Here is a 20,256-nt window from a genome sequence, read left to right as displayed (position 1 = left end):
TGCCAAGCCCTGGATTCTCATCTAAGCTTTGGTCAGCAATGTAAATTAACAACAAAATTGGACTGAGAACTGTTCTGTCAACCTACTGTTCCATCTGAGGCACACAAAGTCAAAAGCCCCCACAAACACTGTTTACCACTTCAATCTGGCAGAGCCTAATTGTTTTCAAACCACTCTAAACAGCAAAAAGAACCTCCAAGATTTAAGGTAGCTTAAATAATAAGGTCTTTATTATCTCACAAACCAGAGCAACATGAGACAAGTGGGTCAGCCAGGTTGGGTGACTTGGAGACTGGAAAAATCTGTCACGAGTATTTATTACAAGAGACCAACAATGTCCAAGAAGAGAATAAACCTTTTCTGCTACGAGAACACAGCTCAGGTCCTCTTGGCTGAAGATGGATCATGTCCACTGCTTTTCCAAGTCAGAGGGGAGGAAATGAGGACTCTCATTTAACCCAGGTTTCTTAAAATTCCCTCCAGGAATTGGAGAGAGAGAGTACAAAGTCTGCTTCTCATAAGGATCTTTGGGTAACTAAGCTGGTAGAGTTGAGATGGTTTCAGCCATAGGCTTTGACATCGACAAATTAGGCAAGGTACCTGAGCAGGTCTGAAAGTGCAAATTAGACCCTGAAAGCTTCCCCTGTATCTGGCATTCATAAAGTATCTTCCCAGTGTTAATGTTCAGATATATGAGGTTCAACATAAGATTGATGTCTCCCTCTCCAAAGGGAGTCACAGAGCTCCTCTCCATGAGTCCCATCGTGTTGAAAGCATTCCTAAAGCCTTCCTGCAGTGTGAACTTTCTGGTGCCTAATGAGGTGGGAGCTTAAGCTATAAGATTTTCCACATTCATTGCATTCATACGGCCTTTCTCCAGTATGAACTTTTTGGTGCCGAACAAGGTGGGAGGTTCTGATGAAATCTTTCCCACATTTGCTGCAAACAAAAGGCCTTTCACCCGTGTGAACTCTCTGGTGTGCAATAAAGTCAGAGCTTCGGCTAAAGAATTTCCCACATTCAACGCACTCAAAAGGCCTTGTCTCAGTATGAATTCTCTGGTGTTTAATGAGGGTGTATTTGTGACCAAAGGATTTCCCACAATCACTGCAAACATAAGGGTTTTCTCCAGTATGGATACTCTCATGCTGAACAAGTGTAGATTTGTGTCTGAAGACTTTCCCACAATTGTTGCACTTATAAGGCCTTGCTCCATTATGAACTCTCTGGTGTACAATTAGGTTGGAGTGATGACTGAAGTGTTTTCCACATTCATGACATTTATAAGGCATCTCTCCAGTGTGAATTCTTTTGTGCTGGGTAAGGTTGTCTTTGCGGCTAAAGGCTTTCCCACATTCACTACACTCATAAGGCCTTTCTCCTGTATGGATTCTCTGGTGTTGGATGAGTGTGGCTTTGCGGCTGAAGGCTTTCCCACATTCGTTGCACTCATAAGGCCTTTCTCCAGTATGGATTCTCTGGTGCTGGACAAGTGTGTCTTTGCGGCTGAAAGCTTTCCCACATTCACTGCATTTGTAATCCATTTGTCCAATATGAAAGGTCTCCCCACTCTCAGTGCTCCTTGTCTTCCTCTTGCTGTGGGTGGCCTTTTGCTGGTGACTGCCCAAACTGTCCTGAAAGTCCTTCTGCTCCTCCTTACAGGCAAAGAGCTTCTCTAACAGGTGAGGTTCCTGACAAACTCTACAGTTCTTCACAAAAGAGGTCTTGCTTTTGTCTTCTCTTAAGAGTTTCTCCATAATGTATGGCTTCTGATGCTGGTCAAAGTTTGCACTGAACCAGAATTGTCTCCCACATGCCCCACATGTGTAAGATTTCACTCCATGGCATGTTTCTTGGTGTTCATCCAGGTGTAAAATATCTTTCAAAATGGGACCACATAAGTCACAAGTGTAAGTCACCTGAGTCAATGAATCTACCTTGGAAGTACGAACATGTAACACTCCTACAGAAACACTCTGCTCAGAAGTTGCCTCTTCATTCTCCACTCCATGCCAACAACCTGAAAGGAAAAAAAAAAAAAAAAAAAAAAAAAAAAAAATGCTGTTGATAACTTCAGTGGAAGTGGACATCCCTAACACAAACATGTGTCTAGAATACCCAGGATTTAGTTCACAGGGCAGGATGACAGATTTGAGATCAGGTTGAAGAAAGAGCAGTTGTGCAGTATTAGACTTTAAGACCCTTAAGGGGTTACAGAATGGGAAAGGTCTTACAAGAGACAAAGACACAAGGATGGGGTGTAGCTCAGGGCAAAGAGCCAGGCAAGACCTCCAACTTACACTTTGCGAATAACTTTTAGGAGGATTTTGGCTATTGGTAACAAGTGATCATGATCCAGAAATGTATATCTAAGCCCAGAAAATCTGATTTAAAATGAGTAACTGGGGTTAACGAATCCGACTAGGAACCATGAGGTTGCGGGTTCAATCCCTGGCCTTGCTCAGTGGGTTAAAGATCTGGCATTGCCGTGAGCTGTGGTGTAGGTTGCAGATGCAGCTCAGATCCTGCATTGCTGTGGCTCTGGCATAGGCTGGTGGCTACGGCTCCAATTAGACCCCTAGCCTGGGAACTTCCATGTGCCACGGGAGTGGCCCTAGAAAAGTCAAAAAGACAGAAAAGTAATAATAATAATAAAAATAAATAAAATAAAATGAGTAACTGGTATTGAAAAACTATTTTTTTTCTTTTTTTTAGGGCTGCACCCTCAGCATATGAAGTTCCCAGGCTACAGCTACTGGCCACAGCACACAGTGATGCCAGATCCCCGACCAACTGAGTGAGGCCAGGGATCACATCTGCACTCTGATGGATACTAGTTGGATTTGTTTCTGCAGCGCCACTATGGGAATTCCTCAAAAACTATATAAGAAGGAGTTCCCGTTGTGGCGCAGTGGTTAACGAATCTGACTAGGAACCATGAGGTTGCAAGTTCGGTCCCTGCCCTTGCTCAGTGGGTTAAGGATGCAGTGTTGCTGTGAGCTGTGGTGTAGGTTGCAGACGTGGCTCGGATCCCGTGTTGCTGTGGCTCTGGCGTAGGCCAGTGGCTACAGCTCCGATTCAACCCCTAGCCTGGGAACCTCCATATGCTGCGGGAGCGGCCCAAGAAATAGCAAAAAGACCAAAAAAAAAAAAAAAAAAAAAACTATATAAGAAGATGTGTATGTTTCATGTCCAATAGAGGAGCGCAATATAGAGGAACAGTAGAGAGTACTGATGAGTGGGGTGGATGGCACTGGGACAGAGATCATTACAGCAATGACAAGTAAGTAAAGTATCCAAAATGGGAAGGAAAAGAGAAATAAGGTATGGCCTATAGCCTGGGCACTAAACAGTAGAGGGCACAGGACAGATTTCTGGTGCTATCTCAACCTATCCCTAAAGTCACATCCTCCCCAAGCATGACTCACCAGGGCCCATCCAAGCCCCTTCTGCCATGGCCAGAGTCATGACCCCTTACTCAGACACTTGTTCTTTCCCATGCTACAGTTCAGCAATCACAGAGGATCTAGAAGACAGAAGTCACAGAAGAAAGACAAGCAAGTTAAGTAGGAAAGCAGAGACCCAGGGTAGCCCCTGCCATGAGAGATTAAAAGAAAAATAAATATTACAAAATGAATGTCTTGAAGGAAAAACCCAGCAGACTCCACAAGGAGTAACCACTACTGTAATTCACGACAGAGGGCTCATGAGTGGAGAAAGAGCCATCTACCCAGGAAGAGAAGACAGGCAGGGTAGTATCCATTGGGCTGACCACACGACTCTTGACCTTTGAATTCTTTCTGACAAGTTTGGGGCCACAGACATTGGGAAACATAAGGAATGGAGGAGGCAATATACACAGCTGAACCCTGTAACCCAGAGGAGCTGAGGGGGTACCCATGGTCCACTCTCCTCCCCAGCTCCCTCTTTCAAACTGCAGGACTTTGTGTGACTGATGCCTCTTCTTTCCTCATTTTCCATTGTTCAGCCTCATCTCTTCTCATTTTCCATTGTTCAGCCTAGAACAGCAAGCAAGTGGACAGACAGACACTGTATAATCTGTGTCTATCAGGCAGGGACCAACCCTTCTCCCACCAGCTGGTTCCCATGGGATCCAGAGATTATGCCTCTTACATACAAATTTGAGCTCCTCACTCCCCTTGAAACCCTCAGTCCCAAAGCCCCCCAGGCCATGAATTCAGATTCCAGCTTGATATACACATCACTCTTTAGACCACGTTTCCTTCATTATCTGTGGAGGCTCACAACATAGGTACCTCCCAGATGTAAACCTGCACAAAGCATCCAGAGAATGCTTGGTTAATGTATTTGGGATTACATCCAGCCTCAAACAATGGCTCCCACTGCCACAGGTATTTCTCAATTCAGCTTTTAAATTCTTCCCTCCCGATTCAACTTCAGCAGTTCAGAATCATGTGCAGATTATCAGATAAAGCCAGCTTGTTCCCACTTTGTTGCTCCACGCTGGGGATGATATGCCTTCATTAATCACAGGCTTAACACTTACCACTAAACTCTCATGCAAAGCTCACACCCACTGGCCCTCAACCCTAGGCAAAGGAACTCCGCCAACTGACCCAGTTCAACCCTGAATTAATCTACCAGCTTGATCGAAACTCCCCATGAAAGGTCACCATAAAAACTTGAGAAGCACAGAGAAGGGAATAAACACCTCTCACATTCATCTCACCTCTATTACTGCTTTACTCCAGCATTCATTTCATGTCCATTTTCTCCCTGAAAGTGGCAAGTGCCAGATTCTATTTTCTCTGACCACTATGGACACTAACCTCCCCTTTCTTGTCTCTTAGGTAACTCCTATTTCCAGTCCACTGTGCCCACCTCTTTTCCAGAGCCCTAATGACATTGCTGCCACGACAAAAAGAGCCTCTCTCTAAATCTGATACACAGCTCTATCCTAATCCACTTACTAGCTGTCACCTTGTCAATATCTGCAACTTGAATCCCTCCTCTGAAGTCTGCACCCATGTGTCCAGCTGTCCACTTATTAACTCAACTCAGATGTCTTTGGAACACCACAGATTCAAAATAATCAAAATCTAATTACTGATGTTACCTCTGAAAATGACTTCTACCACCATCTTTACTACTTCAGCTAAGAATTTTTTCTTCCTTATGTGTTCTCATGAAAAAACATGGGGTCATCCCTAGCTCTTCCCCTTCTTTCTCTCACCATCCACATCAGAAAATCTGGTTAGTCTTACCAAAAAACAAACAAACAAAAAACAGAAAGAAATGAGCCTAAACAAACAAACCAAACAAACCACCAGAATCCAAACACTTGTCATTCACCTCCATAGCTACCACTCTGGTCCAGCCATCATCAATAGTCTTCCTTCCTACCCTTATAGTCTTCATTATGCAGCCAAAAAAACTCTGTTAAGACTGGAATCAGATCACTCCTTTCTCTGCTCCAAACTTTCTCTCTGCTTTCAAAACAGAAGCCCAGCTCTACTGGGCTGCCATTCTGGAGCTGAATCTTATCCCCTGCTCTCTGATCACCAGACTTAATGTGACCTGAGGTTCCCTGCACATACACAGTTCACTCTCAAGTGATGCATTAGCACATGCTCATTCCTATGACTGGGACACACTTCCACACTCCATTCCATTGCTTGCTATGAATGTAAACCTTTCCATGTAATTCTTGAATAGATTTCAGAGCACAAGAGCTCTGGTGACACCAGGATCCCCAAACCAAATGGCAGACAGAGAGGTAGGTTAAGATTCCCAAGACACTCCACTATTTGCCATACTAGGTTGCCAAGATGATGGGGAGAATGGGCTCGGTTGAAAGAGGACCTGAGCACATTACACTCACCTATTCAAGAGCCATGAATGCTTCTGGCACTATAGCAACCTGGCAGAAAGAGGGAAGTGGGAGTGGCAGGTTACCACACTAGGGTCTCACAGACTGAATTGTTCCCCTAACCCCTGGCCTGTGGTGGGGATGATTTCAGGTTGTCTAACTTCAGATACTCAGACCTTAGTGCTATATGCTGTCAGCAGGGTGACCATGAACAGAGATCTGTCTCAGTGCCCTCACCTACAAAGCATGGATAATAGTGGTAGCCACCTAATAGGGCTACTGTTTGTATCAGACATGTTAGTACACATCAAGTACCACTGAGTTAACTTTTGCTGTCCACAAGGTTAACATTTTTACGTATGTTTTTGTTGCAAATTAAGTAATACATTCTTTTAAATTCTGGGCTTGTTTATTAAGTCTTTGAGAAAATTTGAGGAGTTTCTGTCAAGGCTCATTAGTAATGAACCCAACTAGTATCCATGAGGGTGTGGGTTCGATCCCTGGCCTTTCTCAGTGGGTTAAGAATCTGGAGTTGCCATGAGCTGTGGTGTAGGCCTGCAGCTGTAGCTCTGATTCGACCCCTAGCCTGGGAACTTCCATATGCCACAGGTGTGGTCCTAAAAAGACCAAAAAAACAAAAAAGAAAAGAAAATTTGATACATAACAGTTTCGACTGTAATCATAAACTTAGAAGCAAACACATCACTTAATTATTAAGCACTAGTAGAAATTTACAATACCTATGTATTTTTTTTTCTTTTGGTTTTGGCTGGCCCACAGCTTATGGAGTTCTGGGGCCAGGGATCTTGAGAGACCACATGATCCCACTGTGCTACAGCTGGAACTCCAATACTTACATATTTTTAAATTTTAACTGCCTTCTTACATGTATTTGCCAGGTATACAGTAGTCCTTTCACACCAGCCTACCTGGGACATACTCTTCTGAAGTTGAGCATGCTGGTGGCCCTTCATTAGAGGTGTTCATATTTCTCCTTACTTGAGTAGTTAGGGAGCTGATGTACCAGTGTCCTGGATTGGGGTGGGACTGCTCCACTAGGCTGACTGACTACCTCTGCTGCAGGGCAGTTCCTCCGGCGGGCACCTATGGCACCTTCCAACTTGCTTTTCACCTCCACTCTGTTAGGGTGTTCCTAACACCACACAGTCCTCTCCTCTTCCTTAACCAGCCAGAATCCTTTTATATCCCAGGACTTCTACTTTCTAGAAGGAATCTCAGAGATGTCCACCCCTTCTTCCCTACACTCCAATCTCTTACCCAGGGACCACACAAAATAATATTTTTAATATTCTCTCCCTAAATCTTATTTCCAGGCTTTGACCTGAGGCCTCATTCCCCAGGTCTCCGCGCCTAGCCTACTCCGCAGAACTCCACATCAGCACATCCGTATATTTATGTGAGGCCTCTACTGTGAGACCCCTTCTATTTACCATGTCCAAAATGCTGATCCCCTTGAAAGGTGCTCCCTGTTCCAACAGACCCACTTCTATTCTTTCAGATGTTGAGGGAAAAAAACAAAACAAAATTTGGATAGTCCCTCACAACCCTTTTTCAATCACGGCCATACGTGATACAGCAGAAAATTCTATCGGCTCTACCTATGAAACCTCTCCAGAATTTAGTGACTATCCACTGCAAACCCCTCCTGCCACTTTTCTGGTACAGCCCCCACCACGACGTTCCTGGAGTTTGTGGCCTCCTCAGTGGTCTGGTCTCCCAACCTTCACCTTCATCACCTCCACTCCACTCCAGTCTGATTTCCCCTGAACGAGCTTTGTGATACCTGAAAAAATTCTTGATCAGATCACGTCCCTCTATGGCTCCCAGATTCCTCCTAATAAAGATAATCGCCTTACCCTGACATTTCTGGTATAACTACTACTCGCACTCTCTGCTCCCCCGACGACGTGAGCACCCCGGTTCCCCGAACGCTCCTGGCTCAGTTGCACCCCCCAAGCCTTTGCTCGTGCTAGTCGCTCGGCCAATAACACTCTTCTACACTGGCTGTTAGAAACAGAGACTCCATTCACAGCGCCCTGGTGCCTGGGTCACAATGACCTCAGTAGGCATCACTCATTCGGGGCGCTACGATTCCGAGGTGGGAGTCGGGACGCGTCAAGATCCCGGGAACACAGCACCCACCTACGGGGGTCCGTCGCCCAGGCGGCCGCCATCACAACCGGACCACACCGAGTCGTGAGGTCCCAGGTCGGGAACTGGACACTGCCGTCGCTCGGCTCCGGCGGTGGAATTCTCGCGGGCGTTGCCACCATCGAGCCTCTCTACAGCGGAAAAACGGTTGGCTGCTGCGCCTTCCCGCTTCCCGTCACCTCTGGAGCTAATCACAGCCCCGGAGGTGCTGCTAAGACGGGTCGACCCCAGGCAGACAAAATGTCTGCACCGCCAAGGCCGCCGGAAGTCCCTCCCAGAGAACTCCCGCACGTACGGAACCGCCTAAACAGTACCGCCCCTTCGCGGCGCAGAGGTCACTGGGTAATGTAGTTCCCACTAAGCGATCGATCACGGCGGCGCTGTGACGCTCTCGCGGCCTGGGTGTACCGCAAAGAACGCTGGGAAAGGGGCTTAGAGGTACAGACCAAGCAGCGGTACTTCGCTTTACTTAAACAGCCCGCGCCCCTGTTCCGTGTAGTGTACTCTTCGGGGATGGAACAAATGTTTAGAAACGTCCTCTCACATACTCCCCAAAGCTACAGAACCAAATGGGGGGCTTTCCTTGGTGGTGTAGCGGGTTAAAGATCCCGCCTTACCACTGCTGTGGCCGAGTGGCTGCTATGGCGTGGGTTCAGTCCCTGGGCCCCCAAACTTTCGTATGCCGCCAGTGCGACCAAAAAACCCAAAACAATACAGACGACGACGACAACAACAAAACCAGGTGGACACACCACATCAAGTGTCAAGTTGAATTCACTCATATTTCCTTGTTTTTTAAATACTTACAGATGGAAGCTTTAAGTTGGTTTTGTGAACATCAGTTGAGTTACGGGTAAGAGAGAATTGTCTGCAGACAGGGTTATGGGGTGGAAAAAGGAATGATGTTGGGGCACCCTGAAGCAAGTGGACTCTTGGGCTCTTCCTCAGAAAAGAATCTGCTTTTCCTAGAAAGAAGACCTGACAGGGCTGTGAGGAAGAAGACAGGTTACTGGAGTATTCTGAAACAGGAGGTCAAGGAAGGTGACTTTCCTCACGATGTAGTCACCAACGGTGTCCAATCCGGGGAGAAGCAAGCATTTTTCTAATACAAATGATATTCTGGCCAAAGAGCTGAAGGTATATTTATTTCCTTTTAGGGATATGCCACCTCTCTGAAAAGAACCATTACAAATGCGTTTGTGTGCCAGGATGGTGACTGACATGTGTCTAGGTCCTAGTGGCAGCAAAGGTGACATCTGAACCCAGCAAGTGTGACATCTGAACCCAGAAACAAACTAAAATAAAAACATGTAGGAGTTTCTTAGTGGCTCAGGGGGTTAAGGATCCCTCCTTGTCACCACTGTGGTGCAGCCCACCCTTCCCCCCAAAAAACATTTTACAAAGTGAGGATGTGAACCTGAATTGAATATTGTCGAATGAGTATATTTTTATGTATAAACGGTATCTCCTCTTAAATTTATCATTCATATGCATAATTTCAAAGAAAATCCTCATTTTATATTTGTTACTTTTTCTCTTAAGAAATATATTTATTTAATTTTCCAGAGTTCCCGTCATGGCTCAATGGTTAACGAATCCGACTAGGAACCATGAGGTTGTGGGTTCGATCCCCGGCCTCACTCAGTGGGTTAAGGATCCGGCATTGCTGTGAGTTGTGTTGGGGGTCACAGACATGGATTGGATCCTGTGTTGCTGTGGCTGTGGTGTGGGCTGGCAGCTACAGCTCGCATTACACCCCTAGCCTGGGAACCTCCATGTGCCACAGGAGCGGCCCTAGAAAAGGCAAAAAGACAAAAAAAGAAAGAAAAAAAAAAAGAAATATAGTTATTTAATTTTAAATGTTAAAAAACGTATGATCAGGAGAACCCGCTGTGGCTCAGCGATTATGAACCCAACTAGTAACCATTAGGATGTGGGTTCAATTCCTGACCCCGCTCAATGGGTTAAGGGTCCTGCGGCATTGCTAAGAGCTATGGTACAGGTCGCAGATGGGACTGGGATCCTGCTTTGCTGTGGCTGTGACATGGGCCAGCAGCTGCAACTCCAATTGCACCCCCAGCCTGGGAACTTCCGTATGATACAGGTTCGGGGTGGGGGGGAATAAAAGTATGAAGGTTCATCTCATGGATAAAGGTGGGCAAGTAGAACATTACTGTCACTACTTTCTATTGTTCTTATGTAAAATTTTAATTCTTTCATGGCTTTTATCTGATTGTACATTCTCACATACTCCAATATTACAATGAGGTTAAATTACTCTATGGCTTGTATTTTATGCGTCGCTTACTAAGTACATACCACAAATCATTTTTTCAAAAAAATATATACACTCCTACATAGTTTACCTGTTAGATTTAGACCTTTGTATCTTTGTCTTGATTTGTTTTGTTGGCCAAGCCTGAAGCATGAGGGAAGTTTCCGGGCCAGATTTTTTTTTGGTCTTTTTGTCTTTTTAGGGCTGCACCCGCAGTATATGGAGGTTCCCAGGCTAGGGGTCTAATCAGAGCTGTAGCCGCCGGCCTACACCACAGCCACAGCAATGCCAGATCTGAGCCCTGTCTGTGACCTACACCACAGCTTACGGGAATGCCAGATCCTTAACCAACTGATCCAGGCCAGGGATCGAACCCAAAACCTCGTGGATCCTAATTGGGATTGTTTCTGCTGTGCCACAATAGGAACTCTCCAGGCCAGTTTTTGTTTTTTTTGTTTTTATTTAGTTTTTTTGGCTGAACCTGTGGCCTATAGAAGTTCCTGAGCCAGGGATTGAACTCACACTACAGCAGTGACCCAAGCCTCTGCATTGACAATCCTTAACCCACTGTGCCACAAGAGAACTTCACATAATAAATTTTCGTATTGCAAAAAAAAAAAAAAAAAAAAAAAAAAGGTAGTTCCCCTCTTGGTGCAGCAGAAGCGAATCTGACTAGGAACCATTAGGTTGCGGATTAGATCCCTGACCCCACTCAGTGGGTTAAGGATCCAGCGGTTCCATGAGCTGTGGTGTAGGTCGAAGACTCGGCTCGGATCTGGCGTTGTGGCTCTGGTGTAGGCTGGCAGCAACACCTCTGATTAGACCCCTAGCCTGGGAACCTGCATATACCACGCGTGTGGCCCTAAAAGGATGAAGTAGATAAATAAATAAAAATAAAATAAATTTTCATATTAATTTCTCACAGAACTTTGTCTAAAGAAACATTACATGATTATGGTTTCCTAATGTGAAAATTTTTATAATGCTATAAGAGTAGGATCTTTCTTTTTTCTGTGTGTCTGTCTTTTTGTCTTTTTTGAGGGCCCCACCCACGGCATATGGAGGTTCCCAGGCTAGGGATCTAATCAGAGCTGTAGTCACCAGCCTACACCACAGCCAGAGCAACACAGGATCTAAGCCATGTCTGCAACCTCCACCACAGCTCACGGCAATGCCGGGTCCTTAACCCACTGAGTGGGGCCAGGGATTGAATACACATCTTCATGGATATTAGTCGGGTTTGTTACCACAGAGCCACAATGAGAACTCCAGATAGCAGTTTTTCATAACCACCTAAATGTTAGATGTTTTCTAGAAAATTAAATCAGTATTCATCAAACAAGAACTATCATTTCTATAGTAATTTTTCACTTGTTTATGTTAATAGGCATGAGAGGATCAAATTATATAAATTATATAAATGGCATTAAAGTTTAGGAAATATTGGAATCCTAGTAAAGGGCAGATTAGGAGTTCCCCTTGTGGCTCAGCGAAAACAAATCTGACTAGCATCCATAAGTACGCAGGTCTACCCTGGCTTCTCTCAGTTAAGGGTTAAGGATCCAGCATTGCCATGAGCTGTGGTGTATATCACAGACGCAGCTGGGATCTGGTATTTCTGTGGCTGTGGCGAAGGCTGGCAGCTACAGCACCGATTCGACCCCTAGCCTGGGAACCTCCGTATGCCACAGGTGTGACCCTAAGTAGGACCCCCCCAAAAAAAGAGTACTTTTAAAGTGAAGATTAATTTAAAAAAGAAAATGGGAGTTCCCATTGTGGCTCAGCAGGTTAAGGACACAATGTTGTCTCTGTTAGGATGAGAGTTCAATCCCTGCCCTTGCTCAATGGGTTAAGGATCCAGCATTGCTGCAAGCTGCAGCATAGGTCACAGATGTGGCTTGGATCTGGTGTTACTGTGGTGTAGGTCTGAAGCTAAAGCTCTGATTTGACCCCTAGTCTGAACATTTCTATATGCTGCAGGTGTAGCAAGATAAGAAAAAAGAAAATGAGTTTGCTGGTGGCTCAGCAAGTTGAGGATCTGGCATTGACACTGTTGTGGCTTGGATCGCTGCTATGATGTGGGTTCAATCCCTGGCCTGGAAATTTTTGTGTGCCTCAGACACAGCCAAAAAAGAAAAAGAAGAAAATGATAATGAATCAAAACGTTTCTGGAAGGATACAAATGTCATAATAGATCATAAGTCAAGTGTGATATAGAGAAGTGATATAGTGAAGGAGAAAAGGAGATTTATTTCATGTATATGCATAAAAATTTGTTCAAATATTTCTTTTTTTTTGTTCAAATATTTCTAAGGAAAAAGGTAGAGTGTTTACAACAATTAAAAATTTAAGAAATCACTGGTAAAATTTTAAAATATAAATATTAGAAATTAACAAATCCAAATGAAAGAGCTATGAAGATATAACATGAATCATAATAATATAGACAAATCATAAAATTGAAATTTAATAACGATAGCCTAATTGAGCAGGAGTACCCAAACAACAGTTTGGGTAAATAATATAGAAACAAATATTCTGTCAATTCTGGTCCCATATCACCTACTAAGAAATGCAGAGGGAGTTCCTGTTATGGCTCAGTGGGTTAAGAACCCAACATAGTGTCCCTGAGGATGCAGGTTCGATGCCTGGCCTGGCTCAGTGGGTTAAGGATTCAGTGTTGCCACAAGCTGTGAGGCAGGTGGCAGATTTGGCTCAGATCCAGTGTTGCAGTGGTTGTTGTGTAGGCTGGCAGCTGCAGCTCCAATTCGACCCCTGGTCTGGGAACTTCCATATGCCACAGGTGTGGTTGTAAAAAGAAAAAGGAAAAAAAAAAAAAAAAAAAAAAAAAGAAATGCAGGCATTCATGTACAAACACACCCCCATCTCATTTCTTTGATCAAATTGCAGTCTCTAGAGGGACAATTAGGAACTAAATTGGGGAGTTCCCATTGTGGCACAGTGGAAACAGCCCTAAAAAGCAAAAAAAAATAAAAAATAAAAAAATAAAAAAAGGTACAATATTGGGCACATTTTATTTCCTGGGAAAGTGGCAGAATAATCACCACCAGGAGCCCCTCTAACTGGATCTTTGTGGTTAGAACAGACCAAGTTAGGACTACTTGTAAAGTTGAGTCAAGTAATGACTTTAGAAACCACAACATGTTCAAAGCAGCTGCTAAAGTTCAAGAGATTTCTAAGGACCTTTATATCTAGTTAAATGTCAGCGTTGCATGTAGATTTTTAACACATTAGTATCACCTTATGATTCGTGCTCCCTAACCCCAGAATTTCAGAGAATTATAACAGAAATGTCAGAGGACAGATGTTAAGACAGCCCAGGGACAGGATTTTACTTCCTGGGAATTCTCAGAAAATATCCCTCCTTATATATTTGTCTCCACATTCTTACTCTAGGAAAGAAGATTATATTTACATATAATATTTCTTAATATGTTCTCAGAGAAATATCATGTTTCTCCAAGAATTTCTCTTTATCTAAAAGGAAGTTCCACTTACCATCATGTCATTCTCTACTGGGAGAGCGGGTGTCATGGTCACATTTGGAGCATGTGTGCAAAGGAGGCATCTTATCCCTGAGATAAAGGTACACTGGGATCTCATCTCCTTGCTGGGAAGTAATTATCATTTCACCTTTAATTGTGGTGACAGCATCCGCAGAAGGAGTTGAGATCATCTCTGAAAAAACATATATATAAAATATACAAATTAGGAGTTCCCCTTGTGGCTTGGAGGAAATGAACCCGACTAGTATCCATGAGGATGCAGGTTCGATCCTTGGCCCTGCTTGTGGGTTAAGGATCCTGAATTATTGTGAGCTGTGGTGTAGGCCAAAAATGCAGATCCGATCAGGCACTGCTGTTGCCGTGGTGTAGGGTGGCAACTGCAGCTCCAATTTGACCCCTAGCCTGCGAACTTGCATTATGCCACACCTGCAGTCCTCAAACAAAACAAAACAAAACAAAATACCAAATTACTAGAAGCTGTCAGTAGTGATTAATTAATTCACTCATTTGGAAAGAGAAGTAGGAGCAGACAAGGGGAAACAAAGCTCAATGGTAGGAAAAGTTTCAGGTGGAAATGACAGATGAGACAAGGGCAATAAGACGTGTGAAATGAAAGATTAGCTCAAGGCTGAGCTGTGTTTCTGGTCAACCTGAGGATTTTGCCTCCCAAATATGATTCACTTTAATTGCCTTTTCTTTTCTTTTCTTTTTCTTCCTTCCTTCCTTCCTTTTTGTCTTTTTAGGCCCACACCAGCAGCATGTGGAAGTTCCCAGGCTAGGGACTGAATTGGAGCTGTAGCTGCAGGCCTACACCACAGCCAGAGCAATGCCAAATCCGAGCCTCATCTGCAACCTACATAGCTCACGGCAAGGCTGGATCCTTCACCCACTGAGTGAGACCAAGGACCAAACCCATGTCCTCATGGATACTAGTTGGGATCGTTACCACTGAGGCACAAATGGAACTATCTTCATTTTCATTTCTGAGGACACTGTAGCCTGGAGGGCAGAGAAAAGGATCATCAAGTAAAAAATGCTAAAGTGTACAGCTAGAGATGATCATACTAAGCCAAAAAGAGAAAGACATACACCATATAATATTTATTTGTGGAATCTAAAATATGGCATGGAGTTCCCATTGTGGTTCAGTGGAAAAGAATCTAACTAGTATCCATGAGGTTGCAGGTTCAATCCCTGGCCTCACTCAGTGGGTTAAGGATCTGGTGTTGCTGTGAGCTGTGGTGTAAGTCACAGACATGGCTCAGATCTGGCATTGCTGTGGTGTAGGCCAGTGGCTACAGGTCCAATTTGACCCGTAGCCTGGGAACCTCCATATGTGGCAGATGCAGCCCTAAAAAGACAAAAAAAAAAATTGTACATATGGCACAAATGAACCTATCTACAAAACAGAAACAGACTCAGACATAGAGAACAGACTTGTGATTGCCAAGGGGGAGGAGGGAGTGGAGTGGAATGGACTACTATTTAATAGTAGACCCACTCATTCCCTGCTCATCCCCCAAATGAACATTTTTCCCCTAAGACACCTAGCATCATATAGCATATAGTATAACTTATTTATTATTCATTATTGTCCAATATCTTCATTTCTCAACTTCAGTAAAGTTCTTTGCTATCTTACCCGTGCCATGATCCCGGGACATTGCATTCCCCAAGAATAATATGTGACACACGTTGGGTGTTTACCATGTATATTTAAGTAGTTCACTTTCTTCATGTTCATTTTCCTTTTTTTTTTTTTTTTTTTAAGGGCCACACCCATGGCATATGTAGGTTCCCAGGCCAGGGGTCAAATTAGAGATGCAGCTGCTGGCCTATGCCACAGCCACAGCAAAGCCTGATTGGAGCCACGAGTACACCACACAGACCTACAAGGACCTACACCACAGCTCACGGCAACCCCGGATCCCTAACCTACTGAGCAAGTCCAGGGAACAAACCTATGTCCTCATGGATGCTAATCAGATTTGTTTCCGCTGAGCCATGACAGGCACTCCTGTGCTTTAAATTCGCATAAATATTTACACCACCAATGTGTGTTTTAAGTTTCTACAATAAAAAGTAAGCCCATGAGACCTGAGGCCCCCACACTTGACCACAGTAGCAGCAGAACCCCAGGCCAGGTACTATCTCTCTCTTTCCTCTAGACCTTGCTATGTAGCCCCAGACGTGCTATGTAATTTCCAGGTTTTGTAAATAACGAAACTCTAGTTTTTTCAGTCTCCTCATGGTTACTGCCAAAGGGCATCCTCCAGTCATAATAAGAACCACAAAAGCCAGTCTAACCACAACACTGGGCACTGACAGGCTAAGAGCAGCACAGAACAATGGATACATGCCTTTATACATTTATCCAAACCCATAAAATATACACCAAGGATAAACCCTAATGCAAACCATGATCTTTGGGTGATGTGTCATTTTAGTTTCATCAATTGTGACAAATAAACCTCTCTAGTGGAGGATGTTGATAATGGGGGGGGGCTATGTATATACAGGCACATGGGGTATTGTGGAAATTGCTGTACTTTCCTATCAATTTTGCTGCAACTGCTCTTAAAAAAAGGCTTTTTTTTTTTTGGTCTTTTTAGGGCCACACTCTTGGCATATGGAGGTTCCCAGACTAGGGGGTGAATCAGTTGTAGCTGTTGGCCACAGCCGCAGCCACAGCAATGCCAGATCTGAGCCACGTCTGCAATCATAGCAACGCCGAATCCTTAACCCACTGAGCAGGGGCAGGGATCAAACCTGCATCTTCATGGATACTAGTCAGATTCGTGTCCACTGAGCCACAATGGGAAATCCAAAAAAAAAGTTTATTAAAAAAATTTGTAAGTGAAAGCTGAGAAGTCTGAAGGTGTTGAATCTGTGACATTTATTAGAACTCCAGGAATAGGTTGCAAATAGATCATCAGATAATCACTGGATTTGGGGGATGGAGATACTTATTTAGAATATTTATGATATCATATTTATTATGATATTTACAACCATGCCATTGCTTAAGATTACAATTAGAATGTGTATAGATTGTGAAGAGAAAAATAACTGCTGATTGAGCTCCTATTCATTACAATATAAAGGGAATGCATTTTTAGAAAAGAGCATACTGGGTTAAGAATAGGAAAAAAAACAATGGTGTCAAAAGCGGCTGAAAGGGGAGTACTCACTGTGGCACAGTGGAAATGAATCTGACTAGTATCCATGATGATTCAGGTTTGATCCCTGGCCTTGCTCAGTGAGTCAGGGATCCGGCACTGGCATGAGCTCTGGTGGAGGTTGCAGATGTGGCTTAGTTTTTTTTTTTTAATCACTCAAATGAATTTATTACATCTGTAGTTGTATAATGATCATAACAATCCAATTTCACAGGATTTCCATCCCATAACCCAAGCACTTCTCCCCACCTCCCAAACTGTCTCCTCCAGAAACCATAAGTTTTTCAATGTGAGTCAGCATCTGTTCTGCAAAGGAGTTCAGTCTGTCCTTTTTTCAGAATCCACATGTCAGTGAAAGCATTGGATGTTGGTGTCTCATTGTATGTCTGACTTTACTTAGCATGGTAATTTCTAGGTCCATCCATGTTGCTAAAAATGCCAGTATTTCATTCCTTTTAATGGCTGAGTAATATTCCATTGTGTATATGTACCACATCTTCTTGATCCACTCCCCTGTTGATGGACATTTAGGTTGTTTCCATGTCTTGGCTATTGCAAATAGTGCTGCAATGTGGTTTGGATTTTGCATTGCTGTGGCTGTGGTGTAGGCCGGCAGCTCCAGCTCTGATTCAACCCCTAGCCTGGGATCTTCCATATGCCATGGGAGTGGCCCTAAAAAGCAAAAAAAAAAAAAAAAAAAAAAAAAAAAAAAAAAAGTGCTGAAAGGAACTTTAAGGAAAATCTTAGACGACGTTACTGTGTTTAGGAATTCTTTAATGATGATGGAGTTGTGAAAATAAAAACTCCCATTTGAGAGAACTACATAGGAGTTGGGATAATGGAAACAAAAAGAGAAAATGGGAGTTCTCGTCTCAGCACAGTGGTTAATGAATCTGACCAGGAACCATGAGGTTGTGTGTTCAGTCCCTGGCCTCGCTCAGTGGGTTAAGGATCCAGCGTTGTCGTGAGGTGTGGTGTAGTTTGCAGACGCGGCTTGGATCCCGTGTTGCCGTGGCTCTGGTGGCTATAGCTCCAATTAGACCCTTAGCCTGGGAACCTCCATATGCCTTGGGAAGCGGCCCTAGAAAAGGCAAAAAGACAAAAAATAAAAATAAAAAAATAAAAAGGAGAAAATGCTCGTAGAAGTTTACCCATAAAGGGTGAGGGAGAGAAATGGTAGACCAGTAGATCAGAAAATGTACTAGGTCACAGAATGAAGAGTAGTTATTTTATGGAGCATATAAATTCCACTGATGTTACTTGTAAAACAGATTAAAAGACTGAAGGTCAGTGATGGGTGGTTTATCAGTCAAGACATTTGATAAACTAAAAACAAGACCCCTCAGAAACTAAGACGTGGGAAAGTCATCTTTACATGGCATTAATGGAGGGATCGATCCTAAATTGAGGGGTCATTTACATTTCAACACAGGGGAGCCCATAAGTGATTTTATTTTTTGTTTGTTTTTTAGGGCTACAGCTGCCACCTATGCCACAGCCACAGCAACACCTAATCAGAGTCTTACCTGCAACCCATACTTCGGCTCACAGCTAGTGGTTAACCCACCGAGTGGGGCCAGGGATTGAACCTGCACCCTCATGGAAACTAGTCAGGTTCATTTCCACTGAGTTGTGACAGGAACTCCTGTTTTAGATCTGGGAGGCAGAGGCTGTTGTTAAGTAAAATCATATAGTGCTTTTCTTTTCTCTGTAGAAAAGCAACAGAATATTAATATAGACAGAAGAAATCCTGGGGGAACTTTATCAAGTAACAAATAGTTTCAAGATTCTTGAGGGTTTTGGTGGATATATTAAGCTAGGAACACCAAGCTGGACAAACAAGCAGCAGAAGAGGTGGAGATGCTGCTGGAACAGAGGACAGCTGGGGGATTAAGGTTAAGTCCTTGACCAGGATTTGGAAGATTGTAAGTAATAAATCAGTAATGACAGTCTTTGAGTAGATGCACATTTACAGATAATAGGACAAATTAGTAGGACAATTCAGGCTAGAAGAGATCCTAGGTTATCCAAACATACCCCAACAAAGGGATGTTAAGGTTTGAAGGTGCTGGCAATAAGACTAGTTAGCAGTCATAACATGGAGTCTGTCTTTTCCTTCTTTGGCTGTACCTGCGGCATGCAGAAGTTACCGAGGCCAGGAATCAAACTGGCACCACAGCAGTAAACACAGCTATGCAGTGAGTGTATACATGTAAAAACTTACCGAATTGTACACTTTAAATACGTACAACTTATTCTATACCCATTATACCTTAACAGAGGTTTAAGGAACGGTTCATAATAAAAATCTAAGTATTGGAGTTCCTGACGTGGTGCAGTGGAAACGAATCCAACTAGGAACCATGAGGTTGAGGGTTTTTTTTTTTTTTTGTCTTTTTGCCATTTCTTGGGCCGCTCCTGCAGCATATGGAGGTTCCCAGGCTAGGGGTCAAATCAGAGCTGTAGCCGCCGGCCTACACCACAGCCACAGTAATGTGGGATCTGAGCCAAGTCTGCAAACTACACCACAGCTCACGGCAACACCGGATCCTTAACCCACTGAGCAAGGCCAGGGATCAAACCCGCAACCTCATGGTTCCTAGTTGGATTTGTTAACCACTGAGCCACGAGGGGAACTCCAAGGTTGAGGCTTTGATCCCTGGCCTTGCTCAGTGGGTTAAGGATTTGGTGTTGCCATGAGCTGATGCAGATGCAGCTCGGATCTGGCATTGCTGTAGCTCTGATTAGATCCCTAAGCTTGGGAACCTCAAGGTGGCAAGGGTGAGGCCCTAAAAAGACAAAAAAACCAAAAAAAACCCAAAACCAAAAAAACTCCTAAGTATCCCATTTTTCAGAAAATTAGATTTGACAACTATGTATTGACTCCACTATCTCCCTCCTTGTGCCTTGAGGTACAGTCTCCTCTCAATGGCAGGAAATACTGGCCAACAATGAAGGCCATTTCCAGCAGAGTCAAGACAACTGCTGGCTGGTTTATAAAAACCACACGCCTGGACCATGTATCTCTCCATCCTTCTTCCACTGTCTGTATAGCAATGGCCTTGGGGTGAATAGCGCAGGAAAGTTACAGGAATACCCACAACTGTTATTTTGCCTGCCAATGATTTCACAAGACAAACATACCTACCTGGAGGGCCTGAGATTTCTTGATACACTCATCCTGCAGTCACTGTCAGGAGAAATCTGTGGGTGTATCTTTTTTTTTTTAATTCATTTTTTTTTTTTTTTTTT

The 20,256-nt window shown here is 43.8% G+C and overlaps 1 protein-coding gene across 2 annotated transcripts in view; it reads right to left on the bottom strand.

The window, feature by feature from the left end:
• Window positions 205-20,256, bottom strand: part of ZNF134 (zinc finger protein 134) — a 38,986-nt gene continuing 18,934 nt past the window's right edge. The window contains exons 1-3 of one of the 2 annotated variants that reach the window (XM_003128115.4): window positions 8,015-8,308; window positions 3,429-3,526; window positions 205-2,020 (exon numbers count right to left, since the gene is read on the bottom strand). In XM_003128115.4, the coding sequence (XP_003128163.1) occupies window positions 780-2,020; window positions 3,429-3,468 (1,281 nt within the window). In that variant the 5' untranslated portion in view covers window positions 3,469-3,526; window positions 8,015-8,308 and the 3' untranslated portion in view covers window positions 205-779. Of the gene's footprint in view, window positions 2,021-3,428; window positions 3,527-8,014; window positions 8,309-20,256 lie in introns of those variants that run through there. The other variant, XM_021097342.1, reaches the window with a different exon arrangement.

Source organism: Sus scrofa, chromosome 6 (assembly GCF_000003025.6).
Source record: "Sus scrofa isolate TJ Tabasco breed Duroc chromosome 6, Sscrofa11.1, whole genome shotgun sequence".
Taxonomy (NCBI): Eukaryota; Metazoa; Chordata; class Mammalia; order Artiodactyla; family Suidae; genus Sus; species Sus scrofa.
The sequence above is the reverse complement of the archived record's forward strand: the minus strand, read 5'-3'. Positions and strand labels throughout refer to the sequence as shown.